We start from the raw sequence: 23635 nt of genomic DNA, 5'->3' as shown, positions 1-23635 counted from the left end.
AACACTTTTTAAAAAATGTCTTTAGAGAACAAGAATTTTACCGTCTTTATCTGTTCTGGCCTCACCCTGTTTTTTCTTATCTTATTTTCTTCCAGATGCTGGCAAGTCAACTATTGGAGGACAAATCATGTGAGTTGTTGATTTTGCCGCAGTGTTTTTAGCAGATATTGTTGGTTTTTCCATCCCATGTTTCTGATAGCCTATATTCTGCCCCTCCTCCACAGGTATTTAACAGGAATGGTGGAAAACGAACTCTGGAGAAGTATGAGAAAGAAGCCAAGGAGAAGAACAGGGAAACTTGGTAATTAGTTTAGTTAATTTAGCTTATTTACCTCTGGAGGGCAGTCAAACTTATTCCCTTCAAACACAGCTGAAACTTGTAAGACTTGAGGTTTTTTTTTTTTTTTTTTTTGAGTAAGAGAGTGCAGTTTTTCATAGTTAATGTTTTTCTCAGGTACCTCTCTTGGGCCCTTGACACAAACCAGGAGGAAAGAGACAAAGGAAAGACTGTGGAGGTCGGACGTGCGTACTTTGAGACCGAGAAAAAGCACTTTACCATTCTGGATGCACCAGGCCACAAAAGCTTCGTGCCTAACATGATTGGTGGAGCTTCACAGGCTGATTTGGCAGTGCTGGTGAGTCATAGCATTGAATAGGCACTGAAAGGCAACCGTGAGAAATATCCACTCATGCTACTTGCAATTCAGAAAATCTCCATGGAACAACTCTCCACTGCTGAGCTGTGAGCAGGTTGAATGTTTTAATGACAGTAGAGGGCGCTATTTGAATACCGATGTCAGTCTTGAAAGGCTTTGACTTTCACTCACTGACCAGAAGCTGCTGTCTGTTTATTCACGTCAGTCTCTGAATTCATGTCATTATTTCTGTCTGAAGGTAATCTCTGCAAGGAAAGGCGAGTTTGAAACGGGCTTTGAGAAAGGAGGCCAGACGCGAGAGCATGCCATGTTGGCCAAAACTGCTGGAGTAAAGCATTTGATTGTACTTGTAAACAAAATGGATGATCCAACAGTGAACTGGAGTCTGGAGAGGTCAGAAAATGGACATTTATATACAGAGACTGTTGTTACTGTATTTTACTTGGTTTTGTTTCTAGTATTGAGTGTTTTTTTTTTTTTTTCACTGTTTGCAAACAGGTACGAAGAATGTAAGGAGAAACTTGTTCCGTTTTTGAAGAAAGTTGGGTTCAATCCCAGGAAAGATATTCACTTCATGCCATGTTCGGGACTTACTGGGGCCAATCTAAAGGAGCCAGCGGAGTACTGCCCTTGGTATACGTAAGTGTGCTGACTTGCTGTTATTCAGTTTTGTTTAAATGCTTTTAATTTATGTTTAATATAAAAAAAATTAAATCAGTGGTTCTCAACCTTTTTGTGCCAGTTTATTACTTTTTATGTAAATATTTTGATTCTTTTATTGATTTTGATTATCTTAAAGGGATAGTTCACCCAAAAATGAAAATTTGTCATAATTACTCACCCTCGTGTTACCTGTAAGACCTTTGTTCATATTTGGAGCACAAATTAAGATATTTTTGATGAAATCCAAGAGATTTCTGACCCTGCACAGACAGCATCGCAGCTGAAATGTCCAAGGCCCAGAAAGGTAGTAAGGACATCGTTAAAATAAACCATGTGACATCAGTGTTTCAACCGTAATTTTACAAGGCTACCAGAATACTTTTTTGTGCACAAAGAAAACTAAAATAATGACTTAAATAACAAAGTATTCTCATAGCTTTGTAAAAATACGGATGAAACACTGATTTTACCGATGTCCGTGCTACATTTTTGTGCTTTGGAACGTTTTATTTGTGTTGCTGTTAATGGAGGATCAGAGAGCTCTCGGATTTCATCAAATATCTTAATTTGTGTTCCAAAGATGAACGAAGGATGGGTTTGGAATGACATGAGGGCTTATTGAGCCCCCCCCTTGAAGTTAGCTGAGATATCTTGGTTGTCCTGGGTCCTCTGGTTGAGAACCACTGCTTTAAATATAAGTACATGAATAATGTGTCTCACTGTTTTTGTGTATTATGGACAGAGGGTTACCATTCATTCCACATCTGGACAGTTTGCCAAACTTCAACAGATCAAGTGATGGACCAGTCAGGTTACCCATAGTAGACAAATATAAGGTATGTAATGTATTTGAAGGTTAATAAATCCACTTATATGAAACAGGAAAAGTATATAATTTGTTGGGATTTTTTTTTACCTTAAAGGGACCCCAAGTAATAAGACTTGTATGGCATAATATAACGTTAAAGATTTAGGTTATTTAAAAAAATCCACATTTTTAATACATATTTTGGACTGTGGGGGCACCATTATTTTTAATGACATGAAATCATTGAACTTGGTGAGCTACTGCTGCTACTTGTTGCTATTTTTACTGCAACACAACATAGAAAATGGAAAAACTGATATGATGACCACAGCTATTGATGCCAGGATGGCATCTGGCGTTTCTTGTCTCTGCCGTTTATAAGCTCTTTTAGTAGTTGTGGTCTACTAAAAGGCTCAAAAGCCTCAGGGCTAAATTGTAGAGAACAAAGATGAGAGTCTTTGGGAAGATTTACATAACTTCTCTTGTTATTCTTTTTCAGTAAGAGACATCAATTACCTTACATTAAGCCATACACGTCTTAATGGCTGGGGTATTAACTGTATGAATGCTTAAAGTTCATGTGTCATGCATGGCTTTTCCTTTTATTCATTCATTTATTTATTATTATTTTATTTTTATTTTTTTTCGAATGTCCCTTTGGGTGGTTTTGTTAACAAAAAATGCTTCTGGTGTGTTTTTTTGCAGGACATGGGCACTGTGATATTGGGGAAATTGGAGTCGGGATCAATCAGCAAAGCTCAGCAACTTGTGATGATGCCCAACAGGGTAAGATTATTGTAACGTAACCCTTTAAAACATCAGCCGTAAACATTCTTATGCAAAGAACTGGCTGACGTTTCGCTGTCTGTCTCACCTGTGTGTAGCACACTGTGGAGGTGCTGAGTTTGCTTTCTGACGATGTCGAAACCGATGATGCCAGCCCGGGAGAGAACTTGAAGTTGCGACTCAAGGGCATTGAAGAGGAGGAGATCTTGCCAGGCTTCATCCTCTGCAATGCTGAGAATCTTTGCCACACTGGGCGCACCTTCGATGCCCAGGTACAATACAAGTTTAGCTCTATAAACACTATATATAACCCTGGACCACAAAACCAGTCATAAGTAGCATGGGTGTGTTTGTAGCAATAGCCAACAATACATTGTATGGGTCAAAATAATTTATTTTTCTTTTATGCCAAAACTAATTAGGATATTAAATAAAGATCTTGTTCCATAAAGATTTTTTTGAGTTTTGATTAGGAATTTGCATAGCTAAGAACTTCATTTGGACAAATTCTCAATATTTAGTTTTTTTTTTTTTTTTTTTCACCCTCAGATTCCAGATATTCAAATAGTCATATCTCAGCCAAATATTGTCTTATCCTAACACTAGGCATGGGATGATAACCGGTTTCAAGGTTTACCGCGGTTTGAAAATGTCACGGTTTCAAAACCGCAAACAAAAAAAGTTATACCGTTCCTACGATATGTGCATTTTCTGTGTCGTCAAAGTGAAAGCGCAGGACTCGCTACTAGGTTGTGTGTGTGTGTGTGTGTGTGTGCGTCCCTGCAGCGAAAACAATGCAGCCCCTCCCCCAGCGGTTAGTGCTGCAGGCGCGCGTCTGTGATTGTACACGTGATCCACAGTCACAGTGAGATCAAAGACTATAGAAGTAATATAAGTTCAGGATGGCCAAAGGAGGTGAACCCCCACAAAACAGAGTTGGGAATAGCAGACTATATGTACTAACGTTACGTTTCTGTGATTGAACATTAGTACAACAATTAAGTTAAAGTGAAATCACGTCTTTGCTTTTAAGCCTTCTGCCACGTTAAAGGTGCAGTGTGTAGGTTTTGCGGCATCTAGCGGCGAGATTGTGAATTGCAACAGTCCACTGCTCACCCCTCCCTTTACAGAACTACGGAAGCCGATACAGGACTAAAATGTCACATTTTTTGACAGCAACGAATAGTGAGATTTATTTTAAAACGTAATTTAAGGAATAATATTTACTTAATCATTCAATAAAACTATGTTATTTGTGAATATCACTGTTACTTGTTCATCATTGTGTCAGTGTTTTTTTTGCAAGCTGATTCTAAGTTAATAAAAACATAATGGTTCATTAAGGTCTTTACCCCTGAAAACATAGTTATTGCACCTCTGTCTAGAGATCATCTTAAATATTACACAGTGCACCTTTAACATCTTTTCAAAATCACGGCTTCAAAAAAATAGGTTGTTTATTTTTGGAACTGTCACTACTGGTCATATTTTTGCTTTAATTAGTGATTGCATTTTTACCATTTAGAAGGATTTGTTTTTGAAAATTTTATTTTTGTTGATTATTATTAAGCTGCAGGCTTAGACTCACACAAGTGACTGCAATTTAATTTAATTAAGAAGATTCAATTATTTATTTTAATTATTTTGCCTTCTTTTCCAATGTTACAAAAGGTTCTATATGTTTCCTACAATAAAATATACTGTGTTCCGTTAAAAAAAAAAAAAAAAAAAAAAAAAACGTAATGACATGTAAATATAGCATTGTAAGAGCAGTAATTACAATACCGTGATACCGTGAAACCGTGATATTTTTATCCAAGGTTATCATACCGTCAGAATCTTATACCGGCCCATGCCTACCTAACACACAATACATCAATTGAAAGCATATTTATTCAGATGATGTAAATGATCTGTTTCCAAAAATTGACCCATTTTGTGGTCCAGGGTCACATATGATTTACTAATTTTCTTGTTTTTGTTTTGCAATGCTACATATTAATTGCGCTTTTGTCTCTGCCATTTCAGATAGTCATCATTGAACACAAGTCAATCATCTGCCCAGGTTACAATGCAGTTCTTCATATCCACACCTGCATTGAAGAAGTGCAAATTACGGTAATGGCTGCAGATGTTGCTTTTTGTGTTTTTACATTGAGTATTTGCGCAGAAATGATCTTGTGGTGTAAATCTGTGACTGTAGGCCGGCAGACTTTTGCTTATTTATTACTAGTTCTGTATCAAAGTGGTTTAAATGTGCCTTTGGCCCCTTTACAGGCCTTAATCTGTCTGGTAGACAAAAAGACGGGGGACAAGAGCAAAACACGACCCCGCTTCGTCAAACAGGACCAGGTGTGCATTGCTCGTCTGAGAACAGCTGGGACCATCTGCCTTGAGACCTTCAAAGATTTCCCTCAGATGGGTCGCTTCACCTTACGTGATGAAGGTGAGTGGATGTTATCAGCGAATTGACACGTTCTGTGAAAAAATTTTTTTTGAGTTCTGAATATGTGCTTTCCTGGTCTTCTAGGGAAAACCATTGCCATTGGAAAAGTGTTGAAACTTGTTGCCGAGAAAGACTGAAAAGAATGATTGGTGGTTCTGAAACGACTGACCGAGGCGGAGGTAGATGCTGCTTCAGCTGCAGCACACTTCATAGCCCTCCTGTCCTTTCTTCTCTCCGCCTCCCGAAGACCAGCTTAAAAAAACTTCTCTTAAAGAAATCTGTTTTTAAGCAAATGAAAATGAAATCAAGTCCACATGTGTCAGCTTTCTCATATTGAGAGCTCAGCGATGCCATTGTTTTAGGTTCTCCCACCCCCCATGACCTGTTCTTCATCAATCTGCACATGTTAAATGGCAAGAGATCTAGCTCTCTTCCAAACTTTTTTATTTTTATATAATTTTTCTTTTTGCTTCCATCAGAGAAATATAATGGCAGCAGATACAGTAAACGTATGTGGACCAAGATTTGCTTGTTAACATAAAATGATTTATGAGCAGTAAAGTTTGAATGATTAACCAATTGAAACCAAAATGTTAATATCTTGGTTGTACATGTCTCCCATTGCTTATTCCCATTTTGGTTTCTGTTCACATAACGTTCTTGCAAAGTGCATGAGCGTGTTCACGTTATTAAAGCATCTTCTATGACAATAAAATATAAAATTGGGGAAAATTTAATTGTCTAATTTTTTTCTCTCAAGGTTTTTTCTTTTAAAATTAATGTGTGGGAAATGTATTTGACCTGTATCTCTGTCCTCTGTTTGAATGACTTGGGCTCTATTTTTATTTCTTTTTGGTCCCACTTAATAGTAGGTGGCCTTAACTATATGTACTTCCAAAAATAAGTACGTTGTAATTATTGTGTTCATATGTTGCAAAACACTTGCTGCTATTGAGGTGGGATGTGGGTAAGGTTAGGGACAGGTTTGGTCATATAGGTAGGTTTAGAAAGGGGTTAAGGGTCAACAGTGTAACTATGAATGTAATTACATGCAGGTATTTTAAAAATGTAAAAACGGTACAATTTTTACATTGTTGAGGTCAAGAGTCTATGTACACCTTACAAAATCTGCTCAATGTTTCTTATTTTACCAAAATAAGAGGGACCATACAAAATCCATATAATTTTTTATTTAGTACTGATCTGAATAATATATTTTACTTAAGATGTTTTCATACAGTCCACAAAAGAAAATAAGTTGAATTAAAAAAAAAATGACCCAGTTCAAAAGTTTACATGCACTTGATTCTTAATACTATGTTGTTACCTGAATGATTTTTTTTTTTTAGTGATAGTTGTTCATGAGTCCCTTTTTTGTCCTGAACAGTTAAACTGGACACTGTTCAGAAAAATCCTTCAGGTCCCACAAATTCTTTGGTATTTCAGCATTTTTGTTTATTTGAACCCTTTTCAACAATGTATGACTTTGAGATCCATCTTTTCACACTGAGGACAACTGAGGGACTCATACACAACTATTACAGAAGGTTCAAATGCTAACTGATGATTCTGAAAGAAATACGATGGATTAAGAGCTAGGGGGTGAAAACTTCTGAACAGAATAAAGATGTGCACATTTTTCTTATTTTGTCTAAATATCATACTTTTTTCATTTTGTACTTACCTTCAGAAGCTCCAAAAGATACTTGTGTGTTTCCCAGACGACAAAATAAGTTTAATTTACTCTGATCTTCAAATTCAAAAAGTTTTTACCCCATCTCTTAATGCACTTAACGTTTCCTTCTGGAGCATCAGTGAGCATTTGATCATTCTGTAATAGTTGCATATGAAGCCCTCAGTTGTCCTCAGTGTGAAAAGATGGATCTCAAAATCACACAGTCGTTGTTGGAAAGGGTTCAAATACACAAAAATGCTGAAAAACCAAAGAATTTGTGGGACCTGAAGGATTGTTCTTTAACTGTACAGTTCAAACAAGGGACTCACGAACAGCTACCAAAAAAAAAAAAACAGCTGTGGAACATTCAGGTAACAACATAACAACATAGTATTGTGTATGTAAACTTGAACAGGGTCAGTTTTATAAATTCATTAATTAAAATGTAAGTACATAGTGGTTAACACCACCTAATATGTGACCCTGGACCACAAAACCAGTCATAAGGTAAAATTTTACAAAACTGAGATATATACATCATATGAAAGCTCAATAAATAAGCTTTCTATTGATGTATGGTTTGTTAGGATAGGACAATATTTGGCTGAGATACATCTATTTGAAAATCTGAAATCTAAGGGTGCAAAAAAACAAAATACTGAGAAAATCACCTTTAAAGTTGTCCAAATTAACTTCTTAACAACGCATATTACTAATCAAAAATTACATTTGGATAGGTTTACAGTAGGAATTTTGCAAAAAAATCTTCATGGAACATGATCTTTACTCAATTTCCTAATGATTTTTGACATAAAAGAAAAATCAATAATTTTGACCCATTCAATGTATTTTTGGCTATTGCTACAAATATACCCCAGCGACTTAAGACTGGTTTTGTGGTCCAGGGTCACATATAAACTTTTTTCATGTTTAATCAAAGGCAGAAATCCTAGGTACTTGCCTAAGTGCTATGGATTACTAATTCCAGTATCACTTAATACCTTGCATATACAAACTGCAGTGATATTTTCAGTGTTTCAGTGTAGATCCTGTATGTCCTGTAAAACACGGGCCTGTTAGGAACTATTTTTAGCCCATCGCTTAAACCGGTTGCAATGTGATTTTTGTATTTGTGGGTGCAATTACTCTGAGACACAAATAGGGCAGTGTGGTCCGGCTCCAGATGTTCATACTGACACACCCACAGGGAGTGGCTTTCACTCCACTGTATTTTGTGGATAAATACAGTAACTGGCAGGCAGAAGTGGAACAAGAGCTTCTGTATAACCATTGATGAGCTTTCTGAGTAAGTGTACTTCATTTTTTGATTTATATAGTTATGTGATTAATTAATTTTCTCTGTTTTGAATGCTCTACGCAATCAAGCGATGCCATGGAAGAACCATTTTTGGTTCCACAAAGAACCATTAAGTTAAAGGTTCTCTTTCTTACCTTTTTAATAATCTGAAGAACCTTTCGCCACAAAGAATCCTTTGTGAAACAGAAAGGTTCTTCAGATGTTAAAGTTCCTTTATGGAACCATTTAGACAAAAAGGGTTCTTCTATGGCATCGTGAAGCACCTTTTTTTTAAGAGTGTAAGGCAGAGTTTATATTGTTGGTCTTACATTTCTATAGATCAAGATGCATGCCAACATATCTGCCGTGCGGACGGAGACTGATGAAGCTGGTTCGTGTCCTGGAAAGACTTCCCACAAAGGAGTGAAATGTGGCTGGAGTCACTTTAAAAAGCCAGCCTTGGCTATCCTCATTGGAGGTCTTCTCTTTGGCACTGGCACCGCGCTGTCCTTACTGTACTTCACCCAGATAGGCAACGTGCCCTATTTAGTAGGACCTATATTCTTGTCCTTGGGGCTGATGTTTCTGGTCACTGGACTTGGTCTGGGTGCCTGTCATCAAGCAGAAGATGGTCCATACAGCGATGACCCAAATGAGCCACGGCAGATCTCTGCTACCTGAGCAAGGAACTCATAAACAGTCCTGTGTCACCGTTTCATAGGAACTCTGAGCTGGGAATGTTTTATTTATATAATGTTTCTTTTATCCTGTGAAATGAGAAATGTTATATTTTTTGTCTGCTGTCTATAGATGTGTCTCATGTTGTAAGTGCTTTTTTTATTGTTTTGTTCCTGGCAAATCCCTACAACTAGATTAAAATGGCTTTAAATGCTCACCGCTGATGTCATCAGAGGTCAGAATTAATTCAGCCCAAACCAAATAGCAGGGATACACAGAGTACTGAAAAAGCACAATTATGTAGGTCAGCTCCAGGGGAAAAACCTTTAGACTAAAAATATGAAGTACTGTGTTTGTCTACCAATCCAATAATACCAATAATATTTATTGATTATGATTTTAAGGAATTTGGTACTTGGATGATTAATGTTAAAATAGTGACTATTTGCACCCAAGAAAGGATTGTCTTTACGTTCTCACTTAATTTTAGAAAACAGTGAGTACACCTGACTCATGAATGAAGTCCGTTTTTGGGCCTCCTCATTTAATTTAGTTACCTGGTGCACAAAACGATTTGTTTACGATTTGAACCGAGAATCGTTAGAGTTGAGGATTTGAGTAAGTTATTCTGTATAGCAGCAACTTTATAAATAAATCATTAACATTATTAATTATAATAATAACATTATTATTGAAAATGCTTATGACATGTTTGTATGGCATGTGTTAAAAGGCAGACTTAAAAACACACACAGGGGACCAAACCAACAGAAAATATGCAAGTAAAAAAATAAAGTAATGACAGGAAAATAAACAAATAAATTACTTGATAGAACAAATACAATTCTTTTAAAAATTTAATTTATTTAATTTCTAATTTTTGTATAACTTTTTTTCCTGTATTAATTATTTTCTGTATTTAATTATTATTATTATTTTTTTTTTTTTTTACTTTTTTATATTCTTTTTAATTTAATTTATTCATTTAGCAGGTTTGGTCTTACACACACACACACACACACACACACACACACACACACACACACACACACACACACACACACACAGGTTTACATGTTTTATGGGGACATTCCATAGGCGTAATGTTTTTTATACTGTACAAACCGTATTTTCTATCGCCCTAACCCTACCCTATACCTAAACCTAGCCCTCACAGGAGATTGTGCACACTTTTACTTCCTCAAAAAAACTAATTGTGCATGATTTATAAGCCTGTTTCCTCATGGGGACCTGAGAAATGTCCCCACAAGGTCAAAATTTACTGGTATTCCTATCCTTGTGGGGACATTTGGTCCCCACAACGTGATGAATACCAGGTACACACACACACACACACACACACACACACACACACACACACACACACACACACACACACACACACACACACACACACACACACACACACAATTTTTCCATCTGAGAGTCAAAACAGAGTTTCCAGTTGAGTCCTGAACAGTTTGTCCTGAACAGTTAAACTGCCCACAAAAATCCTTAATGTTTTTCAGCATTTTTGTTTATTTGAGCCCTTTCCAACAATGAATGTGATTTTGAGATCCATCTTTTCACACTGAGGACAACTGAGGGGCTCATATGCAACTATTACAGAAGGTTCAAACGCTCACTGATGCTCCAGAAGGAAAAACGATGCATTAAGAGCCAGGAGTGTAAACTTTTGAAGGAGGATATGAACATTTTTCTTATTTTGCCTAAACATATTTTTTTCATTTAGTACTGCTCTACAGAAGATACTTACATGTTCCCCAGAGGACAAAATAAGATACATTTACTCTGATCTTCAAATTCAAAAAGGTTCAAACACTCACTGATTCTCCAGAAGGTAAAAAAAAAAAAAAGGTGCAGAACCGGGGGTGAAAACTTTTGGAATTTAAAGATCAGGGTAAATTTAACTTATTTTATCTTCTGGGAAACAGTATCTTCTGTAGATTGTGATGGGCGGTGCTAAATGAAAAAAACATATTTAGGCAAAATAAGAAAAATCTACACATCTTCATTCAAAAGTGATCACACCCCTGACTTTTAATGCATTGTGTTTCCTTCTGAAGCATCACTGAGCATTTGAACCTTCTGTAATAGTTGCATATGAATCCCTCAGTTGTCCTCAGTGTGAAAAGATGCATCTCAAAATCACACAGTCATAGTTGGAAAGGGTTAAGATTCACAAAATGCTGAAAAACCAAAGAATTTGCTTGAACTGAAGGATTATTCTGAAGAACAGCGGGCAGTTTAACTGTTCAGGACTTATGAGCAACTATCACTAACCAAAAAACGAAAAAACAAAAACAGCTGTTCATCATTCAGGTAACAACACAGTATTAAGAATCACGGGTATGTGAACTTTTGAACGGGTAATTTTTTTTTATAAATGTAACTATTATTTTGTCTTGTGGACTGTACAATATTATGTAAAATATCTTATTCAGGTCAGTACTAAATAAAAAATAACACGCCAATTATTTTGGTAAAATAATTAACATTTTGCAGATTCTGCAAGGTGTATGTAAACTTTTGACCTCAACTGTAAATGAGTATTGTCAGTATTGTTAGTATTTTATAAATTAGTATTGTTCAATGTAATGCAGTTATTCATTTTCTAAATGACTGTTTAAAAAGCTGAATCATGACTGCTACTAACTGAACTGTGACACATAGAATTACAGTAAACATTCTAGAAAACCTAACTGGAAAAATGCTAAATATAATATCAATATGTAACCTCGGACCACAAAACCAGTCATAAGCAGGGGCGCCGCTCGCAATTTTGGGCCCTATGACAAAATATGAGTTTGGGCCCCCCCTACCACACCAAAGCAGATCTCTGGGGGCCCCTAAAGGGCATGGGCCCTTAGAATCGTCCTAACTCCCCCCCCCCCCCCCCCCCCCCCCAGTGGCACCCCTGACTCAGACAGAAGTGCTCACAAAAGATGCGTCATACCAAACACTTGATAATTCACCTGTCAAGCAGCATGTATCAACACAGCACGCTAGGAAGCCAGAACAAAGATGCAAGAGTAAGAATAAATCTTCAATTTGTTAATTTGTCAACCCATAGTTATCAGATGTTAACGAATGAATCGTAAAAATGTCTTATCATTAGGCACTCAAATGAAGCAACATACTAAACATGTTGGCTGCAGTACTATTATGTTGAATACTTCATTTGAGGATGGCCCTCTAGCTTTTTCAACGCCTGTAAAAAGGCCTAAAAGTAAGGCTAAAGATGACACCACTTTTCACCCAGATGTGACAAATCAGTGGCTATGATGAGAGGTGGGTTAATTTTATGTACCTTCTGATTTACTTAATACTGATAATTTCAATCTGCTGAGTCATTAATACACATTGCACTCTGACACTGTTTAATTCTCATTCTTTTGCCTATCTTCTATTTTAGCACAGTGACTGAAGTTTCACATTATCAAATGAGGAAGTTCATTGTTTGTGAAGAGCTTGAGGTTTTCTTCATAAAGTGTCCTGTCTGCACCAGAAATTGTGCTGTAAACAAAGACTGTGGGAACACGTGTGTGTGTGTGTGTGTGTGTGTGTGTGTGTGTGATTCAAGTTTGCACACATTGTGAACGTCACTACACTTGGACAAGTCAGGCGTATGTCACAAATTTGCCAGTTGGTAATGTTCAGCTTGCTGCAGCAATACTTTTTATTGGAGCTTCCTTTTTGCAAGTGGACAAGGTAAGACACTTCCATTTTTCTACACTGATGAAGCCTCTCTGCCAATAGAAGTATGACTGATTGTTATTTTGTGTCCAGTTCATGAAGGCATTTCATATCATGGGAATTAGCCAAACAACCTTCCTCAAGTACCAACGGACTTTACTCTTCCCTACAATCAACTGGCTGTGGCAGATGCAGCAAAGTACTGCAATTTCGGAAGCAGTCAACAATGGGCACATCGTTCTGGGGGAGACAAGAGAGCTGACACATGGTATGTGTAATAAACAGAATTTATATAATGCAGTTTTCACTCTATTTACACCATAATATAGTAGTTTTCCTGAGATTCATTTTTACAGGGCACAGTGCTAAATTTGGTACGTACACAATGATGGACCTAAAAGCAAATAGGGTAATGGACATCCAGCTCATTCAAGTATGTGTGTATATGTTTAATTTAATTGTGAACATTGATATGTGTAGCATTATTTATCCAAGCAGTTTAAAATGAAACAATTATGTTTTTAGAGCAATGATGTTGGGAACAGTCAGCGCATGGGAAAAGGAGGGCTTGGAACGATGTCTAAAACAACTGGAGGAGAAAGGGGTCCATGCTCAAATACTTGTCATAGATAGGAATCCATCTGTCATAAAGTTTCTCAAGGACAGCAGACCAGGTGTTGTGCACAAGTTTGATGCATGGCACATGGCGAAAGGTGTGTTTTACAATGTACAATATGACCAAGATAAAAGAAATAGTATATAAATATTTCAGTATTAACATGTGGCATAACTGTCAGTTGTCTTATTTGTTTAAAAAAAATAACTTTATTCCTTAGGTGTGGCCAAGAAAATTGACCATATAGCTAAGAGTTGCAGAGAAGTTGGTGCTTGGAAAAAGAGCATCGTCAACCATCTATATTGGTGTGGAGCTATAGAGGCTGTGAAATTGAGGCCAAGTGGAAATCCGTTGCAAATCATGTGCAGAACATTCATGAGCATGATGGGCAATTTCCCCAATGCCTCCATGAACCACTTGTTGAAGACCAAACTCGGCAGTGGCTAAAACCAAGTAAGAATAAATATTGAAATACAGATATTTTTTTCTTTACGTATACATACCATTTTTTTTTATTATTATTCAATGATTGCATTTCACTTCTATTATTGTACACTTCTTTCCCTTAAGTATCTTTTGTTGTCTGTTGATGTAAGTTGACGATTATTTTTCCACTAGGTACTGCTGCTTGTGAGAAGCTCTGTGACATAATCCTGGCTCCAAGACTGCTTAGGGACTTAGAAAATCTAAGTGAGCACCACCAGACTTCCTCTCTTGAGTCATTCCGCAGTCTGCTCATTCGGTTTGCACCAAAGAGTGTAGCATTTTGTTTTGTCGGGATGTTGTGCAGGTATGTTTTTATTTGCAAGTCCTTTATGTAACAAATTTTGTCAATTAATGCATCATTGAGAAAATAAGCTTGGTCGTTTGTAAAGTATCAAGTGATTCACACTGTTACTGTATACATTCTCACCTTAGATCACAACTCTCAGCCATGCACTACAATGAATACAGTGCAAGAGAACAAGCAACAACTGCTACTGGTCAGCTAAGATGGCACAAGCCGTATCCTCATTACAAAAAGGGAGAATGCACAGTGAGGCCAATTAAGACGAGGCCTACATATGGTATGCAATTTAGCAGCATTGACTATATGCAATTACAAAATAGTTTTTGTTCTTAATGTCATGTTCTTTTCATTCTGCAGGGTATGTGGATCGATTACTGGAGGTTCGTTTTGACTGTGTTAGAGGAGCCGAAGCAGTTTCAGGATGAGCTCAAGAAAGTGCACATTCCGGAACACTTGTGTACACCGTTCATAAGACCTGAAAAATTTGAGGCTGTAGCAATGCACACTTCACGCCTCAAATCCTTGACAATGGAGTAGAAGAGCCAGCTGATGTTCACAAAAATGCAGAATCCTTGCTATTTAAGTAAAGTTTTTTTTTTTTTATCTCAACCATAGCCTATATTTATATCTATATATGTAGCTATAAATACTATTTAAAATAAACATTTGGAATGGCAATTAAGATTGATGACAGTCTTATTGTGCTGAATGTTTAACCACTTAGATACTTTTAACAATGTGACCTTTAACATGTCCATTTACATGTCTATTATACTAGCCATTTATTAAATGTGTCCTCTGCTTTGTTTCTTTGAGTGCTATTATCAAATGATAGTCTACCAGTCTACTACTTGCAAAGTATTGCATAATTTGTTCTGTTTACACATTTCATCATGACTGAATGCTAATGTTATGTTATATTCTACTTATTCAAATGTCATTAAATCAATAAGGTAAAATATTTTGTATCGTGTGTGTCTTCATGAAACCCCAATATGTCTGTTTTAAGTTTATAGTGATTATATGTCAGTAAATTAATGGTTTTATGTTTATGTACAAGTTTGGGAAGCAGAGAAACCACCATTCGTTGCAAATACATATTTTAATTTTTTTTCTCTCGGTGTCGCTGTCCATCTTGCCAAAATGTGTGTGTTTACATTGTTGGTGTGCAAATTAGCAGAATTCATTCACTTTTTGTCACTCCCCCTTTAATGCAGTCTCTGCCTTGTCTCCACACTCTACCCCACCCCTTACCCCCAGTTAAAAACGCCCGTTTTCAGAAAGTTTTTCAAACCAGAGGTGTAAAAAAAGCACCTCTGAATAAGGGGGGTGTTGTGACAATTTAATCGGGAGGAATGGGGAAGTTGACTGACTTAACCCTAAAGACCGACCTTATGTGAACTCCAGTTTATAAAGGATTGCATAAAGTAGGCTTCCTGGTTGACAACCACAGTATGATGCTCTAAAGTTTGAGTTGCTCCAACATTTCATTGACAATTTGGTGGGAAAGGTGGAGTTTCTTAAGTTTGTACCAACTCTAAGTGACTCATTTGAGTTCAATTACTAGCTCTTGTCTTGCCATGTTATCTTTTGAAGTCAACTCTGTAGCATCAAGTGGCTAAAGATTTGCTCTTTGTAACCAACCTGGTACTGATAATCACTGGCAAGATCTAAACTCTTGCTTCCATGAAGGTGCTGTTCTTGAGTTTTTAATCACTTCAAGTGACTAGAACAGGTGTGGCCAACCTCAGTCCTGCAGAGTCTTGCTCCAACTGTAATCAAACACTTGAACAAGCTAATAAAGCTCTAAGCTTTACTGGAAATCTACAGGATGGTTAAGTTTCAAAACTGGGGCAATATTCTGCAGGTCTGTGGCTGAAAATTGTGAATGAAAATGGTGGCGCGTGCACACGCAGCGGCTTCTCTCTCTCTCTCTCCCGACCAAACAGTGTTTTCATGTTTTTCGTCTTGTAAGTCGCATTGTTTTTTGTCTTCGTCACGTTTATCTGCCCTTAAGCGCGTTTATAGCTGAACATTTTTGCTCGACATCAGCAGAAACAAAGTTTTTAAGTTGAACTCTGTGGACGCTGAAGAGCTGAATGATCTGGATCTGCTCCAGAGGCCTATTCAATCACCGACCCCCACTCCCGCACCTCGCCCACAATGAAGGCACCTCAAGCGGTGTGAGAGGAAGCAGAAGAGGGGTAAGCGTGGAGGTATCCGAGCTAGGCTAGCGGCTAGTCCACACAAACCCGCTATCCATTCCATCATTCAGGAAGACCACAAGCAGTACGGGTCGGCAGTAACACATCCAGCACCATTCTTAACACGGGGGCCCCTCAGGGATGTGTGCTGTGCCCCCTCTTCTTCATTCTGCTGACCCACGACTGCACACCGTCACACAGCTCCAACCTCTTCATTAAGTTTGCGGATGACACAACTGTGGTGGGTCTCATTAGCAACAGGGATGAGACAAACTACAGAAGTGAGGTGAGCCGCCTGGCCACGTGGTGCGGAGACAACAATCTCTCTCTGAATGTGGAGAAGACGAAGGAGATTGTTGTTGACTTCAGGAGAGCGCACACTCAGCATTCTCCTCTGACCATCAACGGTGCATCTGTGGAGAGAGTGAGCTGCACCAAGTTCCTGGGTGTGCACATCACTGAGGATCTCTCCTGCACAAACAACACCACTGCACTGGCCAAGAAAGCACAGCAACGTCTCTACTTTCTCCGCAAACTAAGAAGAGCTAGAGCACCAGCCCCCATCATGTACACATTCTACCGAGGAACCATCGAGAGCATCCTGTCGACCTGCATCACTGTGTGGTTTGGAGCCTGCAATCCATCCTGCCAAAAAACTCTCCAACGCATAGTCAGAGCAGCTGAGAGGATCATTGGTGTCCCTCTCCCCACCTTCCAAGACATCTACAGCACACGTCTCACCAAAAAAGCCCTCAGCATAGCAGCTGATCCCACCCACCCAATGCAAAGCTTCTTCAGCCTGCTGCCATCAGGGAGGAGACTGCAAAGTCTCCAGGCCAGGACCAGCAGTCTGAAGGACAGCTTCATCCTTCAGGCTGTCAGGAAACTCAACTCTCTCCCTGCTCTGCCCCCACTCCCCTCTTCTGCCCCACAAACTTTCTGAACTGACACACACACACACACACACACACACACTGACCTGCACCAGTCACTTTGCGCAGCATTGGTCTGCCAACTACCTCACACTACTCATAAGACTGTTACAAGACTGCTCTGACACTTTTACATTTTTACACACAAGCTCTGTTGCACTATATTGTTTACATGGTTTGCACTCTCTACCATGTGCCCTTACTTGTATATTGTATTTTTCATTTTTATACATTATATGTTTATTTGTACTTATTCGTATTTTTTCACTGTATTTAATGTTACTGTTTGTATTTAATGTTACTGTTTGTATTTAATGTCTGCACCATAGGTCTGAGAGTAACGCAATTTCAATTCTCTGTATGTCCAGTACATGTGGCAGAATTGACAATAAAGTTGACTTTGACTTTGACTCTTTAGGACCAATGTTGTCACTGAGAATTGGGAGTACATCTAGTGACTTAATGCTCAAGCTCACATTAAGTTCTTTCAGGTGCTTTGCGGGTGCCAAGTCTACGTCTTCCATTTCCCGCTTCATGCCTGCTGTTCATGTTCCAGGAAGGGTACAGTCATTCTGTTTGTACTACAAGAATTAGAAGTTAATAATCTGTGGAACCTCTTGCATATCTACATCTGTCTTTTAAAGGCCACTATTGTTTCTAAACCTAGTGATGCTGGACACAAGTCATGTTCTTTTGCCAATAGGTATGTTTATGCAATTTTAAGACATAGTTTTGAATGCGCAGTGTTTAATTTGTGTCTCATTGCAGATGGTTTGCAGCTGATGGGAACCAGCAGGTTTGTGGTCATTGTGACTCAACATGGTCCTGATAGTGGTAGATAGCTGCTTTCAAAATTTGCTTTTGATGCTTCAAATGCTGTACTGGACCTAGGTGTTTGCTTTTCCAGGTGCAAAGCCTCACTTGGTCCCCTAATGGTTCAAGAGCAATGAAAGACTTCTGGTTTTCAATAAATTTGTTAAACCTGTTCTCGTTTCCAGTTTGTTTTTTCTCATTTGCTAATAGATAAACTCTCCAGGTCCGGAGGAGAATCAAGTGTAATCAATTAAGCTGAAAGGGGAGGAGCCATCCTAATTCAAAGCTGTATAAAAGGCAAAGTCAAGCACTGGTGAGTATTGTAGCATTGATTCCAAGTTTGTTAGGATGGCATTCCTGCAAGGTGTGTTAGTGCTGGCTGTGATTGTTGTATTTGATCTGAGCAATGCACAGGGAAGTTTGAAGTACCGTCAAAGTCCAAGGAGCATGAGCTCAGAATCACATCTGGCTTCCGGAGGTCCTGCTGTTTCTCCTCGAGGACTCTGGAACCCTATGGGAATGACCTCTGCCTTGCAGAGTCCTTTTGGAGTTCAGGAGAAGCAGCTGATGCAGGGTCCAGTCAAGCCTCTGGATTGGAGGTTTCCAGTTGTTCCAGAAGTTCAGAGTGAGTTGGCAGTGGATTTCCAGATCAGGCAACCCGTGACTCCCAGTAGCGTAGCTGTTCAATGCAGTGAGAGTAGTGTTCTTGTGGAGGTACAGCAGGACTTGTTTAGCAATGGTCACCTCATCCAGCCATCTGGTTTGTCTTTGGGAGGGTGTTCTGTTGTCGGTCAGGATCCAGGATCTAGGGTGCTCATCTTTGAGTATGAACTACAGAACTGCAATAGTGTGCTGATGGTAAGAACTTGTGACTCTGTGAATGTCCATTAAACCCTTAAATGTAGATTTCTTCACTCTGAGTTTGGTTCTTTAAGAACTGTTCACTGAAAGGTTCCTTGGAACCAAAAATGAGTATTCTGTGGCATAACCTCAAGAGCATGGCTGAGTTGAATGCTCTTGGTAACAACTTCCATCTCTTACAGGTAACTGAGGATGAGCTTGTCTACACGTTCTCTCTTACCTACGCTCCTGAGGCACTTGCTGGCACTCCAATTACCCGTGCTGATGGCGCGATTGTTGGCGTTCAATGCCACTATCAAAGGTAAGTGACCCTTTAAGTGACTGTTGCCTCTTGCCTTGTTGCAACTGTAAGATCAATTAATTGTCTTGAACTGCAGGCTTCAAAATGTAAGCAGCGATGCCTTGGTTCCAACTTGGGTTCCTTATGCTTCAAAAGAGGTTGGTGAAGATGTCTTGCTCTTCTCCTTGAAGATCATGTTGGGTAGGTGCAGTTTCTTTAGACCTTTGGCCTTGTGCATGTGGCTTTGGCTAAACTCTGTTCTTCTTGCAGATGACTGGTCCTATGAGAGGCCTTCAAACTATTACTTCCTGGGTAATGTCTTCAATATTGAGGCGTCTGTGAAGGTGTACAATCATGTGTCTCTGCGTGTGTTTGTGGACAGCTGTGTGGCTACCCAAGTACCTGATGTGAACTCCCTTCCGAGATATGCCTTCATTGATAATCATGGGTAAGTTGAACTCTTGGTATTGAGTTGATCATTGTAACTGCTGTCATCACCTGACGATGATGGGTAAGGTCTCAATGCTTGGTTCTGTAGTTGACCTCCTTGAGTCAATCTTTGTAGCTGAGGTTGATGTTGTAGAGTTGATTTTGCATTTGCCACTTATAGCAATTTTGTCCTAATTGATAACTAGGGTCAACTCTATAGCATAAAGTGACTCCATGAATGAAGTGCATCTTGTAATTTGTCACTGAGTACATCGCAAAGCCTTGGCACTTGATGCTCTAAAGCGGGGTTCTTCAAGTCTTGCCCAGCACTGGGCGTTTAGCTCCAAGAGAAGATTAAAGTGTAAAGTCAACACCACCAAAGCTCAAAATCAAGTGCTTTTTTTTTTTTTTTTTTTTTTTTTTTTTTTTTTTTTTTTTTTTTTTTTTTTTTTTTTAGATTTCCAATCCTAATCAAACTCCTGAACCTAATCTAGCTCTAAAGTTTACTGAAACTCCAAGCAAAATGCTTTTAATCAAGGTTTAGGGTTAAACTCTGCAGGCCTGAGGCTCTTCAGGACTCCTGGACTAGAGCTGCCCTTATGCCTTTAAGGTCATGTAACTGTTTGAGCTCACGTTCTTTTAAGGTGCTTTGTGGATGCCAAGGCTACGTCTTCCAGCTCCCAGTTCATGCCTCAAACCCAGTATGACAAGGTCCAGTTCCAGCTGGAGGCATTCATGTTCCAGGGGGGAAACAGTAATTCTGTATGTACTATGAGCATCAAGAGTTAATTTGAGTTTTTCCTGCTGCTTTGGGTTTGACCTAATTGAGTCTCTTGCAGATCTATATAACCTGTCTCTTGAAGGCCACTATTGCTGCTGTACCAAGTGATGCTGGACACAAGTCATGTTCCTTTGCCAATGGGTATGTTTATGCATTTAAGACCTTTTAGTTTAAGGTGCGGTGTCTAACTTGTGTCTCATTGCAGATGGTTTGCAGCTGATGGAAACCACCAGGTTTGCGGTTGTTGTGACTCAACATGTGGTCCTGATAGTGGAACTGCTGCTTTCAGTGGTAGGTAGCTGCTTTCAAAGTTGCTTTTGATGCCTTAAGTGCTGTATTTGACCTAGGTATTTGCTTTTCTAGATGTTCAGTGGGAAGGCAAGGCATCACTTGGTCCCCTAATGGTTCAAGAGCGTCGCAAGACTTCAACTGGTTTTCAATAAACTTTAAGAAACCTATTCTTGGTTTTTTTTTTTACTTAAACATGTGTTGTCCTTATGGGTAAACTGGCACTCTTAGTACTTGAGGTTTTAAAGGGTCACAACCCTAATTTGTTTTGTGCTCATTGGCTGCGTGGCTTGTATAGTACCACTCTACATTGGCTTGACTGCCCCTTTTAAGCATTATTAATGAGCAGTGTAATGTTATACATGACAAGGACTCGTCTAATCCAATCTCTGCACCATGCTTTGCATGGAAAGTAGCACTTGTTTACATTAGCTGGCTTGCTGTTTCAGAGACATGGTTTGTGCCCTTCTTTGTAAAAGTTTGTTTCCCCGTGATGAGACCAGAGCTGAAGTTTGGAGGTGTGCTGCTGGGTTGCGGTGTCCTACGAAAACAGCAAATTTGTCTGTAAGGAACATCTCGGTTTTTTTTTTTTTTTAATTGGGGACTTGTGGAAACCCGGTTTTGCGGCTCATCTTTTGAAGAAAGACGCCAGCCCAGTTCCCTTTGATTCTGCACAAAAATGGTGTTTGATTTGCACATCTTATGTAATCGTGAACAACCCTCAGTTTTTATGATTTAGGCATGCTCAGTTTAAGTATTTTAAATGTGCGTGTAGTAATTTGTCTTTTTGCACTACTTGGTACAGTGTTTGCTAAATGTTCGTAAAACAATTGCAGTTGTCTTCTGGACGTATGTTCGCTCGCAATTTTGGGCCCTATGACAAAATATGAGTTTGGGCCCTGCCTACCACACCAAAGCAGATCTCTAGGGGCCCCTAAAGGGCATGGTCCCGTAGAATCGTCCTAACTTACCCCCCCCCTTAGCGGCACCCCTGGTCATAAGTTTTTTTTTTTTTTTTTTTTTTTTTTTTTTTTTTAAATTGAGATTTATACATCTGAACACTGAGGGGGAGAAAAAAAAAAGCTTTCCATTGATGTATGGTTAGGATAGGACAATATTTGACCGAGATACAACTATTTGAAAATATGGAATCTGAGGGTGCAAAAAATATTGAGAATCTTCTTAGCAATGCATTTTACTAATCAAATGTAGTTTTGATATTTACGGTAGCAAATTTACAAAATATCTTAATGGAACATAATCTTTATCCTAATTATGTTTGCCATAAAAGAAACAATTTTGACAAATGCAGTTTAATTTTTTTTTTTTTTTTTTTTTTTGATAATTGCTACAAATATACCCCTGCTACTTAAAATGGGTTTTGTGGTCCAGGGTCACATATGTGACCCTGGACCACAAAACCAGTCTTAAGTCGCTGGGGTATATTTTTAGCAATAGCCAAAAATACATTGCATGGGTCAATTTTAGATTTTTCTTTTATGCCAAAAATCTTTAAGAAATTAAGTAAAGTTCATGTTCCATGAAGATTTTTTTTTTTGTAAAATTCCTTCTGTAAACATATCAATGTAATTTTTGATTTGTAATATGCATTGTTAAGAACCTGGACTACTTTAAAGGTGATTTTCTCAGTCTTTTAGATTTTTTTTTTTTTTTTTTTTTTGCATCCTCAGATTTCTGATTTCAAATAGATGTATCTCAGTCAAATATTGTCCTATCCTAACGAACCATACATCAAAAGAACTTATTTACTGAGCTTTCATATGATGTATAAATCTCGGTTTTGTCAAATTTAACCTTATGACTGGTTTTGTGGTCCAGGGTCACATATGTGCTTAATAGGAAATGTATTAGAGCACGTAATAACCTCTGCCATGTTACAGAAGGATTTTATATATATATATATATATATATATATATATATATATAATTGCCATAAAGAACGTACAGAAAACAGTGCCAGGGGTGAGTACAATTAAGAATACAATTACTAGTTACAAAATGAAGAAAATATTGTGAAAACGACACAATGGGACAGTTTTAAGGGCTTTGGAATTGTTGGATGTAGTTAGTTATGGAAGGAATTTAAGGTACAACGAAACCTAATCGCTACAGTGAACAAATAATATTTTATAGGTGTAGAGCTGTATTTTCAGCGCCTTCTAGTGTCCGAGGCAGATAAAAGGAGAAAGGAGGGTCGCTTGAAACAAACGCATCCAAACAGCCAACCGTTGGCTTGAAAAATGATGGCATCATTACAAATTGGCCAATCAGAAGCAGGCAAGAAACAAACCACGAGCTGAGAGTTTTTACACAACAGAAGGAAGAGTCCCATTGTCAGGAGTGTAACGTGCCAGAAAATAGTTTATATAGGGTTGGTATTTTATTCTCAAAATCGTAATCATACTATTTAGCTCAACATATCTCTCACAGGAATTAGATAGGAATTTGGAAGTAAGCAGATTTGAGCATTACCCGAAGGTAAGTTGCTAGCTAGCGTGATGGCTCTTGAGAATCGTGGGGGCAGTTTTAACAGTTCCGTTGAGTTATGAGATGTGTTAGTTCTCTAAAACGTTTCGCAATATGTCGACAAGCGTATTGTTAATGTAACATACAACAATTTGAGTCAAATGACGTGATAACGTCTTCTTCATCCGTTAGTAAAGTCATTTCTGTCTGAGACTACTCAATCCGTCGACTGTTGTAAAAACTTGAAGTGGCCGGTTTGTTGTTAGCTAACGTTAGCTAGCAAATGTAAGATTGAAGTCTTTACGTTTGATGATGATAGAAAGTTGTTCTGTTCTAAATAACAAGACTTCTTGCTTATTTTATCCGAAACATAATGGCATACCAGTTTATTGCAGTTTTTAAATAAGGAATGAATTTTCTGTTGTTAG

The 23635-nt window shown here is 38.3% G+C and overlaps 3 protein-coding genes across 3 annotated transcripts in view; all 3 read left to right on the top strand.

The window, feature by feature from the left end:
• Positions 1 to 6096, top strand: part of gspt1l (G1 to S phase transition 1, like) — a 10256-nt gene extending 4160 nt beyond the window's left edge. The window contains 12 exon segments of the mRNA XM_073833527.1: positions 96 to 129; positions 225 to 241; positions 244 to 301; positions 455 to 635; positions 895 to 1049; positions 1155 to 1295; positions 2062 to 2155; positions 2833 to 2913; positions 3012 to 3185; positions 4942 to 5031; positions 5191 to 5359; positions 5444 to 6096. Of these exon segments, the coding sequence (XP_073689628.1) occupies positions 96 to 129; positions 225 to 241; positions 244 to 301; positions 455 to 635; positions 895 to 1049; positions 1155 to 1295; positions 2062 to 2155; positions 2833 to 2913; positions 3012 to 3185; positions 4942 to 5031; positions 5191 to 5359; positions 5444 to 5496 (1247 nt within the window). The 3' untranslated portion in view covers positions 5497 to 6096.
• Positions 6097 to 18429: 12333 nt separating this feature from the next.
• Positions 18430 to 20875, top strand: LOC141323992 (zona pellucida sperm-binding protein 3-like). Its single transcript, XM_073833516.1, has 8 exons — positions 18430 to 18939; positions 19125 to 19243; positions 19320 to 19423; positions 19493 to 19670; positions 20296 to 20413; positions 20491 to 20573; positions 20638 to 20723; positions 20796 to 20875. The coding sequence occupies exons 1-8, from the start codon at positions 18430 to 18432 to the stop codon at positions 20873 to 20875; spliced, it is 1278 nt and encodes a 425-aa protein (XP_073689617.1).
• A 338-nt stretch (positions 20876 to 21213) lies between these two features.
• Positions 21214 to 23635, top strand: part of nde1 (nudE neurodevelopment protein 1) — a 10462-nt gene continuing 8040 nt past the window's right edge. The window contains exon 1 of the mRNA XM_073832443.1: positions 21214 to 21284. Coding sequence (XP_073688544.1) covers positions 21214 to 21284 — 71 coding nt within the window. The remainder of the gene's footprint in view (positions 21285 to 23635) is intronic.

This window comes from Garra rufa, chromosome 1, assembly GCF_049309525.1.
Source record: "Garra rufa chromosome 1, GarRuf1.0, whole genome shotgun sequence".
NCBI lineage: Eukaryota > Metazoa > Chordata > Actinopteri > Cypriniformes > Cyprinidae > Garra > Garra rufa.
Note: the sequence above shows the minus strand (reverse complement) of the source record. Positions and strands in the feature narration are given on the sequence as shown.

What these genes read in the sequence shown, in the direction of transcription:
- LOC141323992 (XM_073833516.1), top strand. Translation starts at nt 18,430, where the DNA reads ATGGCATTCCTGCAAGGTGTGTTAGTGCTGGCTGTGATTGTTGTATTT. An exon ending in ACTGCAATAGTGTGCTGATG is followed by an intron (nt 18,940 to 19,124) that starts GTAAGAACTTGT and finishes CATCTCTTACAG; the next exon opens with GTAACTGAGGATGAGCTTGT. An exon ending in GCCTTCATTGATAATCATGG is followed by an intron (nt 19,671 to 20,295) that starts GTAAGTTGAACT and finishes CGTTCTTTTAAG; the next exon opens with GTGCTTTGTGGATGCCAAGG.